The following is a 25,079-nucleotide window of genomic DNA, read 5'->3' on the forward strand; positions in this document are numbered from 1 at the left end:
CGCCGGGCGGCCGCGTGGGGAGCTCTCGGCGAGGTGCCGGCGGCTCGTTCGGCTGGTGGCCGCGCTCAGGGAGCACTTTCGGCGGTCGGCGGCAGGCACCTTGCGGCGGGGAGGAGAGCCGGCCGGCCTGCGAGCGGCGGTGCTAGCCCATTGTTCAAGCGGAAAGACTCGGGGTGCGAGGGAAGGAACCCGGCGTGTCGTCTCCATTCTCCCGCTCCCCACCGCTCCCCTCCGCCGTTTCCCTCCGCGCCGGAGGAGCGCCGCCGCCAGGGAGCCGAGGGCCGGGCTGTTCGGCACCAGCACCGACAGCTCAGGTGCACCGGCGGGATCGGGGAAAGAGGCGCCAAGCCTTGCCGAGGTGCTGCGCCTCGGGGGGCTCAGGGAGAGGAGGAAAGTTGCTCCCTTTCCTGCAGCAAGCCCCGGAGCTACTGAACTGGCCTCACCTGGAAGGACTGAGCAGTTCCCCCCTCTTCCATCAGGTGCCTTTGCCGCAGCAAAGCCACGGTATCCGGGAGACCACGGGGAGCAGAATAACACCCCTCCCCGCCCCTCCCGCTCTCGCCGCACTTCGCTTGTTATCTGCTCTGTCTCGCCGTGCTCCCGGGATCACAGGAGGATCTATAACTGTGATCTGTCACCGAGGAGAAGGTCGTGGATGAACTCCCTTCCAGCAGGGCAGCGAATCACTTCTCGACTGCTTATTATTACCGTGGTCTAGGACCAGCCCTTTCCTGCTAAACTTGGCTTGGGAGCGTACAGCAGGAGGGGGCGCGGGGGGTGGAGAGCCAAGCCCAACAGCATCTTGTGTGTTTGACTTTTTTTTTCCCCTCCCTCCTCCTTCCGTGAGACAGTTTGATGAATGCCTGCGAGAGGGGTATGATTTGCTGAGGCGCCTCTGGCAGGGCGGTGTGTGCGCGGTGTCAGCCCCGCCGCCGCCCCCCGTGGGGCTGTGAGCGGCCCGCGGCGGGGGACGCGCGTGGGAGCGGCTGCAGCGCTGCGCGGGCCGCCGCGCAGGAAGCGCCGCTGGGCGGACGGGGCTCCGCGGCCTCTCGCCGGGGGCTCAGCGAGGAGTCACGGCTTTGAAGAGGAGCATAAGTAGCTCGCCCAACTCCACCGCACCCTGAGACCCCTGGGTTGCTTCGCCATCGCAGGGAGCGTGTGAAGACGAGACCCAAGTGCCGCGTCTCCCAGACACCGACGGGCCAGCGAGGGACGGCCCGGGCGCGGCCCCGCGCCTAGCGAAGTTGCCTTCAGCCGCCGACCGGTGCCACCCGCCTCACTTTGCCGGGGTTGTTTTCTTGACTTGGTTTTGGATTGAGAAGACTTCTCTATCTCCGCGCCGTGAAAGTTGCCCGAGCGCTCCCCGCGGCGAGGAGGTGGGCGGCGCGCCCCACGCCTCCCCGGGGCCGAGTCCGGTGGGCCCGGCTGGGCTGCAGCGGGCGGTGATGATGTGCGGCTGGGGGAAGCTCACCCTGTCCCTGGGGCTGCTGCTGGCGATGGCGGGCGCGGTGGCGCCGCAGCCGTGCCCGGCGCAGTGCTCCTGCTCGGGGAGCACCGTGGACTGTCACGGGCTGGCGCTGCGCGGCGTCCCGAGGAACATCCCCCGCAACACCGAGAGGCTGTAAGTAACCCAGCCGGGGCGGCGGCGAGCGCCCCTCGGCCCCCTGCTCCCTTCAGGGCTCCGAAAGGCTGTCGGGCTGAGGTGGCCCCCGGCCCCGGCCTGGTTTAGGGTCCCGACGCCCTTTGGGTGGGGGTTTTCTGTTCCCTTCTCCTGCTGCTGGCCGTGCCCGTTTCACAGCGATGCGCGGAGACACGGAAGAGGTGGGCGCTGTTCCCAGCCGCTGCCTTTCATCCCGGGAAGCCGCGGTGAGCAGCGCGGTTCCCGCCTCCGCGGGCAGCGGGGGCGGGCACCACCGCGGCCGGGGGGCGCCCCGGGGCGGCGGCGGAGCGGCCTCTCCCCCCGCCGGCGCCCATTTCCCGTCAAACTTGGCTATTACGGCTCGCCTTCCCCGGGGCAGAGCCGGGCCGCGTCCCCGCCGCGCTCTGCGGGCGTGGGCAGGGGGGCCCCGGGGCGCGCAGCGCTCCCTCCCGCTGCGGAGCCGCGGTGGCCGGCGCGGGGGGCGGGCGCGCATCTGCCGGCGGGCGAGGGCACGCCGGGGTGCGATAGCCGCTCTCGCAGGGCGCTCAGCGGTGCCGTAAGGGTGATCCCTCCCTCCACCCGCGGCTGGGCTGTCTTCTGTTTCTGGCCGGTTATTTATTGTATCAGGCTGCCCTTCAGAGGGGTCCTGAGAGTGGAAGTGGTGTGCGCGTTATTTCTTACTCTCTGATAAGTCATTTAAATGTTGGCATGTGAACGCGCGTCTGGAGTGGTGAATTTCACTCAGGAAGAGTATCAGGGACACGTTCCTCCTGGGACTCGTGTGGTTTCTTTACAGTGGTGTTTTGGCCATATGTGGTATAAAGCGCTTAAAAACATGCTACTTTTTTTTTCCCCCTAGCTACGTTGGGAATGAGCTATAATTGTTAGAATAGCTTCCATGTAATACCGCTTCCTAAAAATTTATCTCATGAATTGCCAAGTCTGGTTTTATTTGTAGTGTTTGGAATTGAAAGATGTTTATTTCTTAAACCCAAAAAGTTATGAAAAAGAGAAGAAAAAGTAGTATAGAAGTATGATGAGAAATGCTAGGGCCTAAATACACGTTTCTGTTCCTTCTGAACTTGCTTTGCATTCTGCAGTTAGTATAGCTTCCTGTGTAGCAAGTGGAGAGCTTAGTTTTGGTAAAACCTTATTTCCCATCACTTACTCCAGCAGTTTGAAACCTTAATGCTTGTTTGAAACCTAATATTTGTTATAGGTATTTAAGCCCTATGCCATACTGGGAAATCTGAAAATTGCTTGAAATGGTGAAAATTGTTTTTTATTTTTTTCAGTTAGTTTTTGTAACAGTCAAATAAAGTTTGTAGCATATAGGTATATAGATAGCTATACCTCTATGTGCTAAGTCTTGTGGTTTTTCTTAACGGAGTTATAACCCCAAACATAGAGCCTTGAACTCTTCTATTGGTAAAGATTGTAGTTAAACATGAGCTTTGCAATGGCAAGCAGAACTGACTTTCCAAGGCTCTCCTGCTACAAAGTTTCAAACTATTGTTTTCAAGGTAAATCGTATTTCAGCTGCTTGGAAATTAGGAACTCAAATTGTGTTAATTGTAAGAATGGTTTGTTGCATTCATTTATGTCTCCTAACTTCTGAAAATGCTGTGCCCCTGAAAACAAACAAAGCAATTTAAAAATAGTGTTTTAATGTTTTAATTTTGCTGCTTACAAATTATTCTTCTTAGGGATCTTAATGGAAATAACATCACAAGAATCACGAAGACTGACTTTGCTGGTCTAAGGCACCTTCGAGTTCTGTAAGTTTTCTCTTTCACTCATTGATAACTCAGGACTGATGCTAGAGGTTGTAGTTACATTTCAGTTCATTTTCTGGATGGGTTATCACTTTTTAGCTACTGTATTACCATATCTGAACCTAAAACTGCTCTGCCACGTGTTATACACTGTTATGCACAAGTGAGCAATTCCTTTAAATAATATTTGTTTAAATGTTTTTAAACTCCCCTTAAGATTATGAGAACTTGAGGACTTAATTTAGCACATAGCTTGCAAGTAAGAGTTGCTAAAATTGGATGAATAACCATTGGAGTTACTTCAGTTTAGGGCTGTGAAATTTTCAGTGTGAACTATAAATGCGTACTCTCAACCAGAACTATAAGGGAGTTAATTAAGAAAAAAGTTATTCCTTTAGTGAATGTTAAAAGCAAGTCCCAGGTGATTATTATTGCTCTTTTGTAGTTTCTGGACAAAGCAGAAACTTTACCACTGAAGTTGAGGAAGGAATTATTTGATAGTTTGTTTGGGTGGGTTTTTGTTTCTTTGTTTGAATTTTTTTTCTTCAAGCATTATCAAGGTTTTAAAATTTGGTGATAGTTTGTGGGGTTTTTTTGTTCATTTTTTGGTTGGGTTTTTGGTTGCTTTCTGAAGGAAATAGCTAACTACTTAGCTTATTTGTTAAGGCCGGTTTAATTTGAGTGAGTGGTCTTGTAAAATCCTTTTCCTTTTTTCTCTGAAGAAAGTATAACATTGTAGTAATTTTTGACTCTGTTACAAAACAGGGATACTCTTACGGTTAAAATCTCTGCGCAGTCTTTCGATGCTGTTTCTTCTAACACCACAATTCAGCGTTTTGGTTTTGTTATTCTCGTGTGAGACTGGTATCACCTTCATGCTGTTCGACTGGAGTCTCACAGCTTGCCGAAGGGCAGTGATCTGTGTGCATTTGAGCATGCAGCCTCTAGGCATGTGTGTAGCTTTATAACTTGTGACTCCTTAAGTAAATGAGCAAATCTAATAATGATTCCTGTTTCTTTTATCAAGGCTTATTTTCCTACTTTTGGTTATATGAGCCCATGTAAATTGTTGGTGACAGGGATACAGAAGGTTAAAGGGGATGTCACTCTACTATAGCTATTGGATTTTTTAATAGAGTATATGGCTGCCTTTAAATGACCATTGTTAATGTGAAAAGTTATCTTAGAGATATTAAAACTTACATCTAAAAATTTCTATATTTCAGTCAGCTCATGGAGAACAAGATTAGTACTATTGAGAGAGGAGCATTCCAGGATTTAAAAGAACTGGAGAGGCTGTAAGTATATTTAATTCTAAAAGTTTCAACTTTTGGGGGGTCAAATTAGTTGTGTGTTAAGGCACTCAGGCTTCAGATTTTTTAAATACTTTTTTTTAAATTTCTTATTTCTAGCCTTACTGATACACAAGAAAAATAAGAAATTCTCAAGCAGTGTTTAGGGGACTTGGTTGGGGGAGAGCATTCAAGAGCAGTCTGGAGTCAAAGTGAAAACTGCAATTGTCCCGTAGGAAATGGTTTCAGTACTATCTAATATTTTCACTTTAATCTTGAATACACAAGGACTTTTGAGAACTTAAATGCTCCAAAAGAAGGCTCTCCGACCTGTAGTGTTCATGTTTTATACAATGCCTTATTGGAAGTAACTACTGGCTATAAAATGTTTTCTTGTTACATAGCAGTGATTGAATTCTACTCCAGTTTTTTTTATGAGGAAAGCTTTTACAAAAGCTTAGAAAAAATATGAACTGTTAGTTTTCAAAAATAATTTTAATTTGGATTTTTAAAAAAATTGAGTACTGTGGTGAGAGAAGATGGAACAGAGATGAGAGGACCTTATCTGGTGAAGCTGAAGTACAAACACCTGCTTGGTTGCAGTGAAACCTAGAAAATGAGTAATTCCCAAGCTAGTTTTCAGTATGTGCCTTGTTATTTTGTTAAACTTCAAATGAAAATATTTTTAAGTTTATTGCAAAACTTGGGACAACTGACTTGTTAAAGGCAGGATGCTGATTGTTGGACATAGTCTGGAGCCTGGCAAATATTAATATATATGTTCCTGTAGAACTTGACTTGTGTCTTCATTATTAGGCATTGTAGTTGTTGCATTTTCATTATATCACCTTTTCTTTAAGCATGCCTCTGAGGTCTTGTTCAGTGTTTCATTTGCTGCTGCTTTAACTTTATAGACGTATTTCTACCGTACTCAATTGAAAAACAGCACTGGCCTGAGCATAGTTTGTCTTATTATAGTTGCTTTGTACCCACAGCTACTGTGGGTTTAAAACGAAAACCTCCACAAACTATTATGGTTTGGTTGGTCATTTAGACAAAGCTGTTCAAGAGAATTAGTAACCACCAGTGTAATTATGATATTTCTATAACAGTTGAAATATTATGTACTTGAGATAATTACCTTACTTTTTCAAATAAGCCAAAGTAACTTTTTGACCTAAAAAGTTGGTGTTATGTAGTGTAACTTTTTTTAAAATAAATTTTAATGAGATAGATTACTCTTTGGAAAAAAAAACTGGCTGTGCATTTCTAAGTAGTATTAAAACACTTAATTCAATGCTTTTTTACAATGTGTTTTCAACTTTGTACAAAGTATAGGAATTTAAAACAGCTTTTCCTGCTGAGGGATAGATTGGAATAATATATGCATATTCCTAAATTTGGTTTATGGTGTCTAGATAAAAAATTAAGTAGCAGTGTAGTTCATATTGCAAAGTAAATACTCATGTGAAACATGAAAAACATTAAGAGGTCCATACTATGTATATGGTTTGACACTGAGATAACAAATACTTACAAAGTTTTAAAACAGTTTATCAGCAGCCTTATTTCTTAACTATTTCAGAGTAAGATCCTGCTATGTGATTCATTAACAAATTTCAGAAAAACGTCAAGGCTTTTACTGGTAATATTTCTGAAGTATAGAACTGTTTTACCAGAGAAAAATGAACTTCAGTAGTTAAAACTTACTTGTCTGATGTGTTTGTATTTTGCCATTACATTGTTTCATTTTTTCTTTGGTTTTCCCTTGATATTTGGAAAACAATAGCTATTTTCCATTTACATAAGATACTAGTTCTGAAGAGAAATTTTGATACTTTTGGATACTTTGTGGGTTATATTTGTTCACCCTTCAGCAGGCAGACTATGCTATCTGAAGACTTAGCTATTTAGACCTAAGAAGTTAGATTGTTTTTCTTCAGAGTTATATTACATCTGCTCCAACACTTGTCAGTTTCTTTAATTTGCTGGAATTCAGTCCATGTTAGGTGTGTGGGTGACTTGTAATTTGAATATATATGCAGGATGTCTGTAAACTGCCCCAGCTGTTTGCTAAGAGCAAATATTTCATATTTGTGGGGAAAAGCTGAGAAAATTCTTCTTGCTTACAACTGCCAAGTCTGTCTGATGAAGGCACATTGTTATCTGACAGCCAGTTCATCTCCTTGGGATTTTGAAATCCAAAATGATTTCTCAGGAAACCTATGGGTACTTCATTCAAGTATTTTCTTTTATACATTAAATAGCAAGCACTTTAAAGCTTTTTAATTTTTTTTCAATGTGTGAGTGTAGGGTGTCACATTCTCACTCTAAGTGTAATGTGCCAAGCTGCTGTCAAAGAATACCTGATACAGACCTTTTAGCATGCAAGCAGAGGGTGTAAGAGAACTTCAGGGCAGCTTAAATGAAGTCCATTTAATTTATAAGATTGTTTACATGTAATACCGCTTATATTGAAATATCTTGTGCTAGTGTATACAGGCTTAATTTTAAAAGATATTTCCCGTTCTTCAATACTCTCCAGTGTGAACAACAGGCTTTCACAGTAGTTTCTCTTTGGGGAAAAAAAGAAATGCCCATCTCTCTAAGTGAAGTGCTGGGGGTCTGTTTGTTTGGGTGGCTTTTTGTTTGTTTCTTGGGTTTTTTTGTTTGGGTGGCTTTTATTTGTTTCTTGGTTTTTTTTTGTTTTTAACTGCAGTTTCAGTTGAATTCTTTTTACACCAGTAACTCTGATTTCCAAGGAACTGTTTGGTTGGTTAATGAGTTACTTGTGAATGCTCACTTATAGGTCTGATCATTCAAAATGCTGGATATCCTCAGCTCTTTTTAATGGAAGGGAGGACCTGAAATGCTTTGAAAAATTAATGTCAGAGAGGAGAAACTTTTGACCTCCTCAGAAGATATCTGCTTAAGATTGAATTTTATTAAATCCATAAAAATCTGCCAGGTGGTTTCTCCTATAAATTAATAAAATAACGTATCTTTAGTACACAATGTAAGTTAGTACGTACACAAAGCTATTTGTGACCTATAGACCTAATATGCTCCACAATGGGAATTTGTGTCACACCAGTGTAATCGTACAAGTGCAATGGAACCCAAGGCTGCAGTGAATACTGCTGTAAAAAGTGATTATTATTACAGCAGCCTGAATGAAAGTAAAAGTTTTCATTTGCAATAAACTATTGTGTGCCTATGCCTGCTACTTAAGAAATAGGAGGGGAAAAGCAAGGTGTAAATTTGCAACTTAGTAAGTTTCAGGTTTGTGGAAGCTGTAGTAGCTAGAGAAACACTGGTGGAATTGATATTGCTGTAAGCCTTTTAGATGGATACTTCTGGGAGAAGTCTTAAAGTCAAATAAATGGCTATACACTGCAGTGTTCCCTTAGTTCCTATCTCTGATGGCTTTGAAGGCTCTTAAGGGCTGAGCTCTTAAGGCTCCAGTCCAAGCCAGTTTTGTACAACACTGCCTGAACTGGCTTGTCTGACACAAATATGATTTTTTTCACAGACTGGCTGCTGAACAGAAGAATTGCATGGTCTGTTTTGTTGTGTAGATGTTCTGTCTGCTGAAACAACCCTCTTTGATTAAGAAATGGGCTGTAAGCACTGAAGTTCAGTTGGGACAACTTGTACCTTTGGGTACATCCTGAAGTGATGCTAAAAACTCTTGGACTAATTACAGTCTTGACATCTGCAATAATTAGAGTATTTAATAAAGGAAGTCCTGCAGATCTTATCTGTAACTTATTTGAGCCCATGCTCTTGAGCAGAGCCTCTAAAGAGTATATGGCTCTTCAGTAAATGGCAAGTACCATAGAGAGAGGGTTGGATGTGGCCTCTTAGGGTTTTGAACCTCTCTTACAGAGACCACAGTCATGTGTCAGCAGTGGTTTTCAATATGCTTCATGGCAGGAAGACAGAAAGGGTCAAGAAATGGAGGATTTTCACAACACTTATGGATTTCCAGAGACCACTGCTTATTATGGGGGACAAAACTTTTTGAAACAATTCCTTATGAGAATGTGAAATCAAAAACTTGTTTCTTCTTTCTTCATAAAGCTGTCATCTTGGGTGTGATGTTTATATTAGTTGAAATAGTGTATTAAGACAGCAAGATGAAGATAAACTGAAAGTTTCCACTTTATGAAAACTGACACTGTTAGACACAGCTTTAAAAATAATTTTTAGTAAGTGTAGGCCATTGTTATCCCCAAGTTCACTTCATTCTCTGGTGTTGCAAATACTTCTCAAAATATGCCAATGTTTTTACAAGTTGTTGTCATTTGGAGGGAATGAAAATTTTGTTGAAGACAATTACCATAGACTGTTGAACCAGTTCTGTAAGAAGCTTCTTAAATCTAAAATTTCTTTACAGTTCCATGTAGTCTAGAAATAGAGGATTGTCAAGTTTTTTAGGGCTAAATAGACTCTTCACATGTTTATGGAGAACAGCAGTTACCTTTTCATTTATTAAAAAAAAAAAAACAGCTGATAGGAAAAATTTTCAATCATAATTTTTCCAAACATGTTTTCTAAATCTAGTAGTTGGGATTCTAGCTCTTATTATGCTCGGGCTATGACAAGAAAAAATGTCAGAATAGGAGGAGTTTACAGCAATAGTTTCAAAATTACTTACTTTTTTTCTTCCTGTATTTATGAATAATCCATTGAGGGAGCAGTATGGCCCTAAAATGCTAATTTAGAGTCTGATTCTGCAGACATTTACCATGTGAATAACTTGGTTTGCATGAGTGGTCTCACTGATTACTCTTGTGAGAAAGGTTACTTGTGTGGCCTAAAAAGTTTCCAGGCCAAGCCTCCCTATTTTTGATACTTGAATTAGCAAATTTTATTTTTAAAGTGTCCATTTATTTTGTTAACTGTTCTAAAGTGTTACCTGTGTAGACTTAAAAAAGGCAAACTATGGGAAAAAAACCAACCCAACCCAAAACCCCATCAACAAAGGAAAAATAAGCCACCAGTCCCCCCACCAAACCTATTTCTGCTAAAAACTGGTGTGCAGATGAAATGTTACTCTCAAAGGAATAACTTCAACTTCTGAGTTGGTGTCTGAGTTAAATACCCCCACCATACCTCCCTGAAAAGCAGCCCCCCTGAGCTACATGATGTGAGTAAGCTGCAGTCATGAGTTCAAGAAAAGAATGCTGAACATCAAGCTGGTACATGAAGGAGCTTTTAAACTGAAATCTACCCATTGAATTTTCATGTTTCTTACAATGCATACTGATGCAATATTTCAATTTTCATGAAATATTTCGAGAATTAAATGTTTTGTTAGGGTTTGTTGATTTTTCTAAATTTTTGCAACACAGTTCTAAAATGACAAACTGAGGAATTGTCCCTACTTGCCGTTTATTTGGGCTCTATCTCCATGAAAACATTAAAACAAGTTATTCAAAGTTAACATGAGGAGAGCACTTACTTAGGTGTGTACTTATGAGTGTTTGAGTAGTACTGAAAGTCGGTATTGTTTTGTACATGCTGTAGATGAACAATTTGAAACTTACAGATGTGTCATAGCATAGAAGGCAAAGTATATTTCAACTACATAGCTTCAAGAAAAAGTTCTTTCTACTTAGTAAACAAACTGTAGTACTAGGTGGATTTCTTTACAGGATACAGATTGGTATGTCAAATTACTGTGTGCAGCTTCAGCTGCACATGGGTTTAATTATAGCCTCAATACAAAGAAGATCATCTTGTCAAAAATATTAAATGGGCTTCAATAAAATAAAGCGGGGTTTAGTTGTATTCATATATGGGAGAGTTAGAGTTATCCATTTGAGCTCTAACTTACTGAGATAAACGTGGTAAACTATTACACTGCATTAGTAGGTTTTGAAGTTACGAAATCAAAACCGACTTGGCAGTTACTGTGATCTCTGAATGTATGGGGTGTTACAGAGCATCTCATCTGACAAAGTCATGCATTGCAGGGTAGACTGAGAAGTGAAGTGTTCCATCTAGGAAGACAAGTACAAATACAGTTTGTCTTGGGCATAACTGCCCAGCAGGCCTGGGCATTTATCAAGGGCTGTTAACAGCTGCTTCAAAATAGACTAGATGAACAAATACTATCCTTTCTGTCTAGTCTAGAAAAGGGCTGTATTACATGTATGCTCTTTCTCAGGGTGCAGACTTACTGAATCACTGATGGGGAAAAAAACCATGCTGTCCAGAGATTAAAATAAACCTATGTGCTAATATTTTATTCTCTTATGATGTGTGGCATGAGATTGCAGTTTTATTCCAAATTGACTAACTTTATCAATAAAATGTAAATCCCAAGTAGAAAAATACTTTTTAAGAGAGGAATGACAATATTTTCTGTGATTCTTTAAATGTGAGCTGCATCAATAAATTAATTCTAGAATACGCAGGCTTGGGCTGAACTTTTTTTTCCTGAGTTTTGAATCTGATAGTATATAGTCTTCTCAGTTACAGAAGTGTTAGAAACCTTAGATTTCACTTCTATGAAGCTATGTGATCAGAATTTAGCAGCAGGTACTTCTGGAAAAAATGTTAAATGTCTGTTTTTATGATGCAGTTTTGGTTTTTTAGCTGAAGCAAAAAAAAAAATTTTCCCCCCAATTTACAGACACGTAGGTGTAAAGGCTAATGTGGAGTTTTAGGATCCCTGGCAAAAATGCTGTGTTAGCAGTAGAACCACTGTTCCAGGAATCATTTCTATCACTATCAGTCCTAAAAGCACAGCTGATAAATGAGCAATATTTCATCTTCTGCTTGATTATAAAGTGTGTCAATGAAATAAATTTTTTAGGGATAAGACCTTGTGTTACACAGTATAGAAGTTGTACTGAGCTCTTAAATTGAATTCTTAGCTCTTTAGCTGAAAGTTAGTCTCAAGTTTCTTTTCTCACTGAGTGCTGGTCTTTATTGTGATGTGCAAGTTCCTTACTGGAGTCTGAGAACTAATTTTTTTTCATTTGGGGTACATTCTGGGCAGTCTGACTACAGCTGCTGGGGAAGTCTGGGTTTGACTGCCTAAAACCCGTGGGGTTATTCATGTGCTTGCTTTTGAAGGCTGCTTGATGTTACATTTGTCTCCTCCCTGTGCCCTTGGTACTTAATCACCTGTGTGGCTTCACTCTGTGAGCATTTGAAGAGTTAATTCCTTCACACAGATGTGTCATAGGTAAGGGAAGAATAATGAGCTCAGGTAGAGAGACCTGGTTTTGAACAGCCCTGAAGGGGGTGAACAGTTATTCCTTGTTAATCATGGATGTGAGAAATCCTTCTTCTAGCTAGTCTTACGTAGTTTAAGGGCAATGCACCACACATTCCTCCTCTTAGAACAGGGAGGAGACTACAAAGCCTGTGGTGTTAATCACTTACCAATGGAATGTGGGACTATAGTACATGAATTATAATGAACTATACAGGCCATGTGTATTAATAGTTTCTTAAGAAAAATAATTTAAAAATACTACTGTAGTTATTTGGTATTAGCAGGCTTTTGTGAAAGCCTTGAATATCTTTAAAAAGTCTTTTGAATCAGAGAGAGACAATGGCTGTTTTTGAAGACAGTATATAAAAAGATGCAGTGTTCTAATGGATTTTTAAAAAATTAAATTATAGCTACATTTTGATTACAGAACACTACAAAATATTTTATAAAACTAATTCCAAGAGCAATGTTCTTCTAAAAGACTTCTCAATGCCCGCTATTTATTTTTATTATATTTTATTCATCTGAGTGTCTTTTCTCATGGGACTCCTTTTATAGGTCTAGAAGTCAAATTGCAGTGAGAAGTCCTGTTTGCTCTTTGCAGACCTTTTTACAAATTCCAGGGCAGGAAGGCTGTTTATTTTTCCCACATCTGTTTTGTGCTCATCCTTTGTGGCATTGTTTGCTGGATGCTCTTCTTTCTTACTTCCTCTGAAATGGGTAATTCGCACTGTTGCAAAATAGTGAAGCTAGATCTGATTTTGCAGAGCTGTTGTGCCAATGTTTTTATTTCAAATGGTGTTTTTTGTTCAGAAGCTATTTTAAATGGATTCTATAGAGCACAGATATTAAACTTAAAGCTACACATTTTAGTTTTACTCTTTAAAAATCATATTTATTTCTTGCAGAATGAGTTCAATATTTTTTAAATGCTGATTTAATATTAGGTGGCCACAGGTGAAAATTGACTTGCCATTACATTTTAATATAGCATATTTGAAAGATTATCTTAGATGCTCCTTATTTTGATTGCAGCAACCACACTTCTATCTGGAGTCTTACAGATAAACTCCAGAATGTATGAGGGATCTGGCTGCAACTTCAGTGACTCATACTGTTATATTACCTCATTTACTATGAAGAGCCTGGTTGAAACTTCATCAGAAGAAACATTTTTTTCCTATTTTCTTTCATAGTATGTATTCATTGTGCTGGCTTGTCTTTAATAATAGTCTAGACTGTTAGTCAAATACAACATGGTAAAGTCTCCCTTCATTTTTTTAAGGCGCACCAGCCATTCTGATTTAGTTTGGCAGGATGTCTGTACAGGTGCTCTAGAAAAATACTTGAGTGAAAATTTACAGTGGTAATTTTATGCCAGAAAGACAGTTACAAGCCTATCAGAACTATCTGCAGGCCTTTCTTGTCTTTCTAAACAATCTGTTCAAACCTCAGCTAAATTCCACCTACTAGATCAGCTTCACCTCCCCTCTTTCTTTGCTTTTTTTTATTTTTTTCTTTCTTGGAAGTAATCCCAGGCATTGTCAAAATCATTCTCGTTTCATCTGATACTTGAACCTCTGTTACTCTGTGGAGTAGCATGTTTTAAACATGTAGTATGTTTTATAACTTCTGTTTCCTTCTTTATGGTGTACTTTGTAGAATAGAATCCCATGAGTGAGCTTCACAAGATTGTGGAGGCTTGAAGAAGTCTCTGTATATTGTCTAATCCATGCTACCAATTAACTCAAGGTCCATCGGAGCAGGTGTCTGAAGGCTGCTTCCAGCTGGGTTTTGAATCTCTCCAGCAATGGAGAGTCTGCAGCCTCTCTGTGCAGCCTGTTCCAGTGTGTGACCACCCTCACAGTCAAACACTTTTCTTAAGTTGAAATACAGTTTTCCTGTTCTTTGATTTGTACCCATTGCCTCTTGTCCCTTCACTGTGCATTGCTGAGAAGAGTCTGGCAAAGTTTTCCTTACTTGGGATGGAATCACATCACTTATTTGTACACATGAAGTATTTATACACATTGAGATATCTCTGAGACTTTTCCTCCTCAGGCTAAACAGTCCCAGCTCTCTCAACTTCTTCCAATGTGACAGGTGCTTCAATCTGCCTTTTTTGTCATTTTAACAGTTCTTCCCTGGACTTGGTCCAGTCTCTTTTGTGTTGGGGAGTCCAGCACTGGGCACTGCTCTCCAGACGTCTCACCAGTGCTGATTTTAGGGGAAGGACCACATGCCTTGACCTGCTGGCAGCAATCTTATGATTACAGCCCAGGATGCTGTTGGCCTTCTGTGCAAGGGCACATTGCTGGCTTCATCTGAATTGCTTATTCACCTGCACCCTAGACTGTTCTTCCAACTGGTGGTTCTCCAGTGTGTGCTGCTCTATGGAGTTAGTCTTCTCCAGCTTCAGGTCTTTCCATTTCCCTTTTGTTGCCCTTCCTAAGTTTCTTTTTCAAGCAATGCTCCAGCCTGATTGTCTTACTTTAAGGCAATGCACAGACTTAGTGCATCAGTCATTCTTTCCAGTTTTGTATCATCTGCAACTGAGGGTGCAATGTGTCCCATCTTCCAGGTTGTGAGTGAAGTTTTGAGCGGTACTGGTTCCATTGCTGACCCCTGGAATATATAACTTGTGACTGTTCTCCAAATGGACTTTGTGCCCCTGACCACAGCTCTTTGAACTTGGCACTTTTGGCAGTTTTCAGTCCACCTCACCATCTGCTTTTGTAGTCTGTACTCTATCAGTTTGTCTGTGAGGACAGCCATTATGAATGGCAGTGTCAGAACCTTTACCAAAGTCAAGATAAACATCTACTGCCTTCCCCTCATCTGCCATGTTCATTATTCATTGTAGGAGGCTGCCAGGCTGGTTAGGCATCATTTTCTCAGCTTTAAATCTGTGCTGACCACTCCCAGTCATCACTGTGTCCTTACTGTGTCTAAAATAGAACTATTTTGCCCAGTCGCCTTCTCAGGCATTGAGATGAGGCTTCCTTGCCTGCAGTTTCCTGACTTTTACTGTGTTTTTTGTACTTTTTAGTGCTGTAGGCAGAATTAACAAGAATAAAGACTAAATATTTATTGAAATCTTTTCTGTTGAAACAGTAAGGGATACAGAAAACAGCAGCCTTAGTTTCTGTCTTTCCTTCATAGTGAAGAAAAAGCTATAAAAAGGCGAAGTGAGTAACTCTTGACAGCACAAAATACTGTTTTGCATAATGTAGAAGAATTGATTGGGGTAGGAGAGGAGTGTGGTAATTTTGGACTTGACATCAAACTCACTGGAGAAGAAAATGAAGGACAGAAAATACCTTAGGTTTCAAGTAGCATGCACTAGTTCAATGTAGTACTATAGCTGAGAAGTACTTTTCACTGCCTCCAAATAGGACACTGAGTTCACAGTAGTGTCCTGCTACTGTTCAGAATTTTTTTTTCTTACTGAAACAAATATCTAATTTATATTTGAAATTAAATGGGGAATAACTTAAATGTCTTTTTTAGCTAGTCACTATTTAGCCTGGAAAGTGGAGTCCTACTTAAGTGGTTCTTGACCTGGGGAAAACCTTGGACATCCAAATGCTGTAAGAACAGCCTTGAACTTCTCAGATTCCAGTTTTTACTCATGTGGTTGGTGAACTTGATATTGTTAGGCTTAATGAGATTATGAGTAGTTTGACTAGAGAAATTGTCTTTGCAGAGAGTTCTTAATGGAAAAACTGGCACAATCTTTTGCTTAGCTCTTAGTCCTCGGGCTTTCCTCTCACTTGATGACATGCAAGTCACATTCGGAGACAGCAGTTGCCAGATGTGTTGAAGTCCAGCAGATTGTGGCTTTGGACATGGATGCACAAATATTTTCTGCCTCTGGCAGATATAGCACAATGTTTTTTGTAGGAAAGTAGTGATTTGCCTTCCTTTTAGATGGAAGTCTAAGTCTGTAATTTCTCTATTGAGGCAGTAGGAATCGCTTATTCGAATGTCTGTTATTCTAACTCCATATATTGGAGTAAAAATTTTGGACATCATGCTTAAACCAGCCCATGGCAATGTTTGGGTGCTGTGCACTAGCTTTCTTTTTGAAGTACTTAGATAATTTTGTAGGTGGCTTCTGTATTTTCTGAGCTCATAAAGCCTGAACTGATATTAGATCTTGGAACTACTTAAGGAGCCTTGTGGGCTCAGTTGTGGGTAGAAAGTGCTCCTGTGTGAACGTGCAGAAGTTTGATTACTGACCTGTTCTTCCATTTTAAATTGAAATGTAATGTAAACAGGCTTTTATTCTTTTAAAGTTATGTATATTTTGCAAATGAGATTCACTGAGCTGTTAAATGGGTGTAATAGTTATTTCATCTGCTGACAAACAGAAGGTGTGAATATGCTCCTTTGAAGAATGCAATTTCTAAGCTATATGGTGCTCTGTGCTACTATGTACAAATAGTGTATTTACTTCTCTAGGCTAACTTTGAAGGAGGAATGAAAAATAATGAATTCTACTGTCAATAATCTTTGTGGGTTGGAAGCATTCAGTGATTTTCCTGAAGTAGTGGCGGTGGGATAAAATGCATCTGTCCTGTATTTAGGGTTTTGGAAGACTCATTCTCTATGCACCCAATGGGATAGGCTGTTTCTAATTAAAGAGCACAGCTGATTTATGACTGACTTGAAACAACTTTGATCAGCTCTCAAGTTATCTTTGAGGGCTTCTTTTGTCCTATAGGGTCTATGGGTAGAATTGCATCTACTTAAACTAAAATCCATTTGAAACTTACTTAGGTGGGACAAAAGAGCAGCCTTCCAGTACTTGTGAGGTGGTTATGAAAAACCTCAAGCCAGGCTCATTGCTGTGGTGAGCCAACAAGCATAAATCAAAGTGGGGAGTGTAACTGCACGTAAGGGCAAAACTTCTTCCCTGTGAGGACAGTCAAGCACTGGAACAGCTCGTTTTCCCAGAGAGGCTCCACAGTCTCCTCCACCTTCTCTGGCTGGATGTAGTTGATACAGTGGAATCAGCAACAAGTTACAGTGAAGGCTGTAACAAGTCTGAAACAAATGGGTGTGAATTATAGCAATTGCAGATGATTACATTGTGCCCAGTGCAATCAAGATTTTTTTTTTTCTCCCTTCCTCCTCCATGCATAATTGCTACTGGATCATAGTTATTGTGGCATGAAAACTTGAGAGACACATCAGGATGGATTTGTGGCACGGCCAGACTTCAGTGGGTTAGGATACGTTGCTACTGGGAGCATAATGTGCTCTCCCTCCAGCCTCTGTCTGTCGTCATCTTCATGTACTCTGGCTGCATGCAGAAGACAAGTAAAACTCATATATGCACCAATTTCAACTAAAATAGCCTCTTGCCACTAGCTCAAATCAAGCCACATTTTTTTTTGTGTACCTTAATGTTGTCTGCTTCAAAAAGTTACTTACTCTTTTGTAAGGTTTTCTTATTCTTTTTTCTAATTGCCAGGTTTTACTTTTTATCTGCCTGTTGGTATTGAGCTTCATTTATTGAGTATTTTCACCTGTTCATTTGTCAAAGGTATTTTTTCTTTGTCCTTAAATCCTTTTATATACTTATACCATAATTTTGCTTTGGAGATGCTTTTCTAGTCTTTACTGATCTCTGGGAATTTTAAACTGAAGTATTTGAAATACTTTGTATACTTTAGGTAGTATGTGGACATTGCTTGAATATGAAGAGCTCAAAAATTTATCTGTGTAAGTTTTCCCAATCTCTTTTTAAAGATCCATTCAACAATAGAAGGAAAAAAAAAGTATATTTGAATTGCAGCTTGAAAGAATTATATTATACTGGTGCCTCATCTGTTTATTTCTGGACACTACCAAAGGACTTTACAAGTTGTTTCAATGTTAGAAATTCTTCAGTACATTTTCTGTTGCTCACACCACTAATGCTTCACCTCTTCTGAGCTCTCTGGTTGAGAAACACAAATATTTGTAGCTCAGATGGAAAACTGAATGGTGACAGTATGAAATATCTCATCACTGTTTCTTCAGTGCTTCACTTTGAGCTCCATGTCAGTTCTGAGAGAGCAGTTCAGTTGGTGAAACTGAAATTTCTCTTCTTGCATTGTCCCAGGAGAAGCATAGCCCGCTAGGTAACTGTGCTAAGTGTCTGCCACTATGAAAACATGGAAAGATGATGTGGTGGAATGTTTATGGTTGTTTTTACTCAAAGTAGCTGTAGTTTTTTCAAACCTATAGTCTTGGATTCCATGATCCACTGTGCTTACCTTGGGTTTCAGCTCGAGAGAAAGGGGATCTTTTTCACTCACTCTTGTTTCAGTATGTTTGTGTGTTCTGGATCGGTATTATTTCAGGCAAAATGAAGCATCCGGTCCCCTGAAAAAGTGAAACTGTTGGGGAACTATGTAAAACAGTGAACCATTTTAAAATAGTAATGTATTTTCTGGACTCCTTGTGCAGCTTTTTCCAAACATTAGAAACTCTTCATAGTGACTGTTGAATGGGAGGCTGTTGTGTACTGTGATACCAGGTTGTTGTTTCAGACTTGCTCTGCATACTTTTTTCCCATTCACTTACATTTTCATGTAATTTTTATTGACAGAACTACCTACTGTAGTCTTGAAAAATGTATTTCAATGAAGTCTAGTTCATAAAATCTCCATATAGAAAACTCAGCAAATTGACTCTTTTAAAAGCATCTGCTATAACTTGTTAGGTGTAAAGAGTAGCTTAAGTCTCTTTTTGAAGTATTTGATATATTTCCCATTATTGCCTTATGAAAATTAGTTATGTTGTATCTTCTTGGTCACAGGCAATAAGGAATAGTCAACTTTTTGGTAGAGAAAGCTTAGTTCTAAAAGAATATTTAGTGAGTGGGATAAAGCTATTCAAAGTAGAAGATACAAAATGCAAGATTCATAAGGAATCAGTAATTTGTGTATTCCCTCAATCTGTGTAGTGCTCAAAGAACAAATATTTTAGTCTTCTGAATGTCAAAGTAGAATTCTGTGTTGAAGCACTAATTTGAAGTTCCAATCTCACAGGGTAGAAGCTGGTGAGACATGAGAGTAGTGCTGTTTATTGCTAGTTTAATTAATACAACTTGATTTACTGTCCATAACTCTAGATTTGAAAGTCTGTAGAGTGGCAGATGCATCAGTATGTTAAAGGTATACTCAGCTGTGTGGGGTATGTGAAGTACAGGTAATAACAGAAACTGCTGATGGAAGGTGTTAACTGTTTAAGACATTAAATAGCAGAGCAAGTATTTTGGTGGTGAAGTATCCTTCTGTGTGATCCTGTGTGACCTTGTGAGACTGCTCTTGCATTTAGTGAAAGGCAGCCTGCCTGATGAACTTGATCATCAATATTATGTCATTTTATGTAATGAAACTTCTATAAAAATACAGATACTGAGTAATTTCATTGCCCTTTCAGTAACAGTTCATCATTATTGTCTAGTGTCCAAACTTAATAGATTTATTACAAAGTATCAACAGAGATTTTTGTCCTGAAAAACTGATTAGAAACTCACTTTTTAGTCTTTACCCTACATGCTTTTCCATGTAATTTTGGATCTGTAAAAATGGACTTAGAGGTTTAAGTCTCTGTTTAACTAAGAGAAGCAGTGAACGAACTATTTCTTTTTTTTTTACTTACTCTTTTGTTAGTTTGTTTTATTTTCAAAATCTTGTTGGACTGCAAATGTAGCTTCAGTAGAAGACAATTGTTTTAAACTAAGTTTTGTGGTCTTGGCATATACTTTTATACATAGACAGACATTTTCTGACCTTTAGTAAATTTATAAATGAATTTATTTTGAAAATGCAGTAGATGCAGAAGCAGTAAAATGTATCACTTTCTTGTATTTATGTTGGGATGGTTTTATTTTTAAGTAGTGTTCAAATCAGAAGTCTTCCAGTAGTCATTAAATTGTAGCTCTTTCTTTTATATGGAAATTTTTTGTTCTACTGATTTGGACATGTGATTTGCAAGATCACAATCTAGATTGTTGTTGTTGTTGTTGCTGGATTAAGGTTTTTTTCCCTAATTATTAAAATGCATTGTCTCTCGCCTCTCTTATCCCAGAAGTGTAGTCTTACATTTTTTGGTTCTTTCACTCTTAGGTGTTTTTTAATCACTAAATGTGTGATTTAGGTTTATTCTGCTTACAGAAATCAGGATTTTTGATGCTTGACTAACAGAAGAGAACCTGAAATTAACACTTAGAATTATGGATATCTAGAACTCAAGAAGCTGACTGCTTGCTTATGATTTGAAGTGTGGCAGCAACCCTCTGTGTGCATAAAGATATTTCTCAGATTATTTCACTCTCATCAATAGTCACATTGAGATTTAAGGGAGGAAAAACTAACTAAACCATGGAGCTGTGTAAAATTTGATTTTGAATGTCTCTATGTATCTACATGGGAATAACTGGAAAGACCCTTGTATGGAACAGTGTTTATGAGAAATTAGCCCAGAGAGGCTAAACAGTCTTAATTATTTCAGTTCAGCCCTAAGGCTCACAAACAAGATGATCTGAGCCTTTATGAAATTCTAAAACTTAATTTTTCAAGACTGATGCCCAGTATATTTTTTCACCTTGTGGAATGTGTTGATAGGAGTCTATTGATGAAGTGTAACCACTGTTATGATTATGTTTATATATCTATATATATGTATGTATCAGGTAGTCCCATGCAGTCTGGTTTCCATGAGTGCCCTGAATTATTGAGGGATCATGCATTGCAAAGTGTGACCTGTGATAAATTTTATGGGACACAACCGTTTTTTCTAGTCTGTTGCTTTGCTTGAATGGCAGGTGCCACATGTGGTGGATGCATTTGTTAAAAACAACCAAAAGCCTGTTTTGAGCTTGACTTCTTGACTGGGATGACTGTATGCTCCAGGGCTGTCACATGCAGTAGAAAGAATAATCTGCATCATATGTTTAGAAAAAACATGAGGATAGAATATATTTGCCTTGGCTAGTGGTTGTTCTGTTGTCTCTGGGTATAATACAGAGGGCTTTGATCTTGTCACCTCAGTTTGAGCAGCTGTGACCCTGGTCAGCGTGCTCAGTGAGAATCTTCATAGACAAATGGGCACCGTCCAGATTTCACTTGTAATTTTTTCTGTTGTACACTGTCTTATGTACAACTGATCAAGTTCTATTTAAAAAAAAAAATTAGCTTCCTCGAAGTTCCTATTTTGCAGTTAAAGAGAAAAAGCTGCATGAAAAAACCTCCTTGTAATGCCAGATATAAGCTGTGACTCCTTGGGGTTTTTTGACTTCTATTTGATCAGGGTTTCTGTAACAGCTTCCTTTGCTTTTTAAAATTTATATAAATAGGTTATATGGATCGTTAGACATAATATTATCTTGTTTACTGAAAGTGTATACATTTGATACATGCTCCTTTGAACCTTTTCATGGTTACAAAATGTCTATCTGCTCCATTATACTAAGAGGAACATAGAGTTGGTAGGGAATTGAATTTGCACTGCTGATTTTGTATTTTTAGCTTTCATGTTGTTTATGTAGGATGGAGTCCTGACTCAGTGATTGGTTCACACTGCAGAGATTCAAAATCTTTCATAAAATAGGTAATATGGTCTGTTGGGGGAAACCAGAAAATGTAATTAGTCCATGGTAAATTTACTACTGGACCATGTCTCCGCTAATGGACCTTTCTGGTCTTTAAAATCAGCTTGTTACAGCCCTGGGATTCCAACTCAAAGTGGTTGCATTGCATTGCTGTAGCATTTGTAATTTAACACAACTTTTTCTTTTTCTTTCCAAAGGCGCCTAAACAGAAATAACCTCCAGTTGCTTTCTGAGCTGCTCTTTCTGGGGACTCCGAAGTTATACAGGCTGTAAGTAGGCATGGTCCAATAATTATTTGGGAAAATTTGGATTTGGTCTGTTATTCTGTCTTGCATTAGAATTTTTGTCTTTTGCCTTGCATTGGGCTAAAATATGTCTTGGAACGTTGGTATTTTGTTTAAACTGAGTACTTTCTTTCACTGCTTTGCAAGATTTTTTTTTAATTGTATTTTACATCCAGGTCATATACTGATACTTGTATGAGAATATTGTCATTTATTCCCACTTGTGTAAGGAAGTTTTTCAGAAAGAGTACTTTTGATTTTCCTTTTCTCCTGTTCAGATTTTTTTAATTGTTTCTGTGTTAAAAGAGCTAAAAAGTGCCTGTGGAGACCCAAAGATGGAGCACTGTAAAAGCACTTAGGTTTTGTGATCTGCTTTTGTGGCTATACACACTTGGCCAGAAAAGTGATGGCATTGGCAAATGCTAGGTCTGTAGAGAAGTCTCTCCTGTGTCCCTCAACAGAGGGAAACAAAGCTAGTAACACAAGCTCTGGGAAAAAAATATGATTAAATATGATTAAATGCTTTGCCTTAAATAAAAATTACTTCTTTGTTTTGATTGTATTACTTGGTTTGATGATGTTTTACTCTAGGCAGTATTTTAAAATACATGGTTTGACCCATTGTCCTTTCTAAGAAGCTGCTTAATTCTGGTGCAGTTCAAATGTAGACTAAAGTTTAGAAAATGTTTTATTTGAACAAAATAAATTGTAAGGTACCTTAAGTTATGGTATGTGTTGTGGAAGGGATAACACATGACATGCTTAAGTAGGCTTTTACAAGGTTGTACCAGTTCAGTCTGTTTAAATTTGGATATGTTTGATACATTTCTTCAGGCTCCAGGTGAGCTTTCTGCTGTTGAAATTGCTGGTTTGTACTGGGTTTCATCACTTGTGTGCTTGGAAGAAGAAAAGTCAACTTGGAGGAAAGCAGGATTCCTCTTGTTTCACTTTAGTATATGGAATTATGTTTGAGAACAAATGTGATGCTTTTATTTTTGGTTGATTTTTATTTTACTGTTGTGAAATATTAGTTATTTTCTCCCTCCTTATAGCAATATACAATAGCAAACTGAAAATTACTCCTGTTATTGTAAACATTTATTTTTGTGTATTTTGTTTTATTCTACTGCCTTAGATGTATTCTTTGTTTCCAGAAATTCCCTGTAGATCTAATGAGTTCTTAAATGACTAGGCCAGAAAGCTGCTTAAGGCTTTTTTCCTGACAAACAAAAATATTTTCTCTACTATAATATTATAATATATTCAAATACTGTGTTGTATATTAACAGTTGAGTCTCTTATAATTTCCCTCAGCTGGGATAAAGACATTACCTCAATCAGGAATGAGATTAAAGGGATTTATGGTCATTTTATTATTCCACCTACAGTGTAATGGTTGACACCTAGATACATATATAATAGAAATGAGCCATAATTTGCAGGCAAAATATGGATACACACTTCAGTCAAAATAATTTTTGAATATATTTATTTCAGAATTGTGTATTTGATATATGCTAGTCTTAAATCTATAATGTCCTTTGACATAAAGCACACAAGTGCTCATAGTGGATATGGAGGAAAGTAAGAGATCACCGGCTTCACAGTATTAAATTTCCTCTGCCTAAGGGTTATTGTTGATCAGACCATGAAAGTGAATGTCTGGTTATAATGTATTCATGTTTAAAAGAAAATATGAATGGTAGTAGAAAATTACAGCTGCTTAGCACTAAATTTGTAATTAAAAAATGCCAGGCCAACAAAGGCACTGATGCTAGTTAAATGTTTGTGGTTAGTTTCCAGATAATACGTAGCTTGTTCCCTTTGAAGAGCATAAAGTGATTTAGTTCTTTATATGTATCATTGGATAGGCTTAGATGTATTTACATCCAAATAAATAGTTTTCTAAGGAGAATTAAAGTTCTCAAAACATGATCAATTATGTATATATTTTTTGCTTGGAGTTCAGTATTTATTTTTGGCATTTAACAGCTAATCAAACAATGTGTGTACTGCGAGGTTTCAACATACTATTGAGCTTCTGTGAGTAATAATTACCATTTGACCCTTGGCTGTAAATGAGATGCCAGGTGAAGAAGCACATATGCTTGTTGTGTAGGCTAAATGCAATACAAAAGAAAGAGGTTACACTGTATATGAATTATGATTGGACACAGTTGGTTGCCGCCAGCGGCCGGCTATGCTTTCCCTTTGCTGTCTGCTCCAATTTCTCTTTGGACGGGTTGAGAGAGCACTGCGTGTTCAGGTCAAGATGTTTGCCTAGAAATAGTAGTACAGTTGCAGCTGTGTTTGCTGGAGCAGGAGACTAGTTTAAATAGCATTACCATTTATCCAGTCCATTAACAGAACTCTGTAAAATAATACCAACTCTGCATAAACTACAGGACAGTGTAATAAAATTACAAGCACTTGTTGACAGATGGGAAGTATAAGTAAAGGAAAGCAATAGGTTGAGAATTTAAAAGAGACAGTGCATTATTTTTTGTGTCTAAAGACACTTAATTTCAAAGGTAGTTAAATTATATTTCAGGCTACTTTCTTTCCAGTTTAGCAGCCTTCCAAGAAATCTCCTGGAACTAGTTAAAATGGATAATTTTAGTCAAAAGAGAAGCTGATTTTCCCATTAAAAGCTATCTATAAAGGTGTTTTAACATAAATATTTCGGTGGGAAGTAGGTAATGCCAAAAATAGTATGAAGAGTGCTGTAGGGTATATTAGTCTTACTTTGCAAGCAATGTCTCAAAGCACGATGTACATGAGCCTCTGTTTTGATGCAGTACCATTAAAATAAAGGTGCTGTTTGAAATCCCCTGGGATGATAATCTAAGTTCTTGCTCAACAAGTAGTATTGCTGCAAGCAGGAGCCTTCTTTGGTGTCCTGTATGCCCACTCATGCTACGTTGTGTCGTGTCAGGGATGGTACCTTAGCACAATGACCACAGCCTAGCAAGCGCTTATCTGAGGCAAATAGATTTTGACTGCTTACTTTGGCTGGTTAGATCACAGTTCATTGATTGCTGTTTGCTGCAGGATACCGAGCTGCAGCTTGGACCCAAGCTGTTTGAAAAATCAGTTGTAAAAAAATACCTTTATTAATCAGTGGCATGTAAAGTTATTGAATTACATGCACAAAGCTTGTCCCTTCTGATTTACATTTTTTGTGCTTGGAATGTGGTTAAGTTTCTTTACTGACTAATATCTGTATAAGTTAGGCAATGTTGGCC

The 25,079-nt window shown here is 39.2% G+C and overlaps 1 protein-coding gene across 11 annotated transcripts in view; it reads left to right on the plus strand.

Annotated features, from left to right (window-relative positions):
- Nucleotides 1-1,157: 1,157 nt before the first annotated feature.
- Nucleotides 1,158-25,079, plus strand: part of SLIT2 (slit guidance ligand 2) — a 257,601-nt gene continuing 233,679 nt past the window's right edge. For 10 of the 11 annotated variants that reach the window (XM_030946825.1, XM_030946835.1, XM_030946828.1 and 7 more), the window contains exons 1-4: nt 1,415-1,621; nt 3,346-3,417; nt 4,641-4,712; nt 21,748-21,819. In XM_030946825.1, the coding sequence (XP_030802685.1) occupies nt 1,446-1,621; nt 3,346-3,417; nt 4,641-4,712; nt 21,748-21,819 (392 nt within the window). In that variant the 5' untranslated portion in view covers nt 1,415-1,445. Of the gene's footprint in view, nt 1,622-3,345; nt 3,418-4,640; nt 4,713-21,747; nt 21,820-25,079 lie in introns of all 11 variants that reach the window. The other variant, XM_030946830.1, reaches the window with a different exon arrangement.

The sequence above is a fragment of the Camarhynchus parvulus genome, chromosome 4, assembly GCF_901933205.1.
Source record: "Camarhynchus parvulus chromosome 4, STF_HiC, whole genome shotgun sequence".
NCBI lineage: Eukaryota > Metazoa > Chordata > Aves > Passeriformes > Thraupidae > Camarhynchus > Camarhynchus parvulus.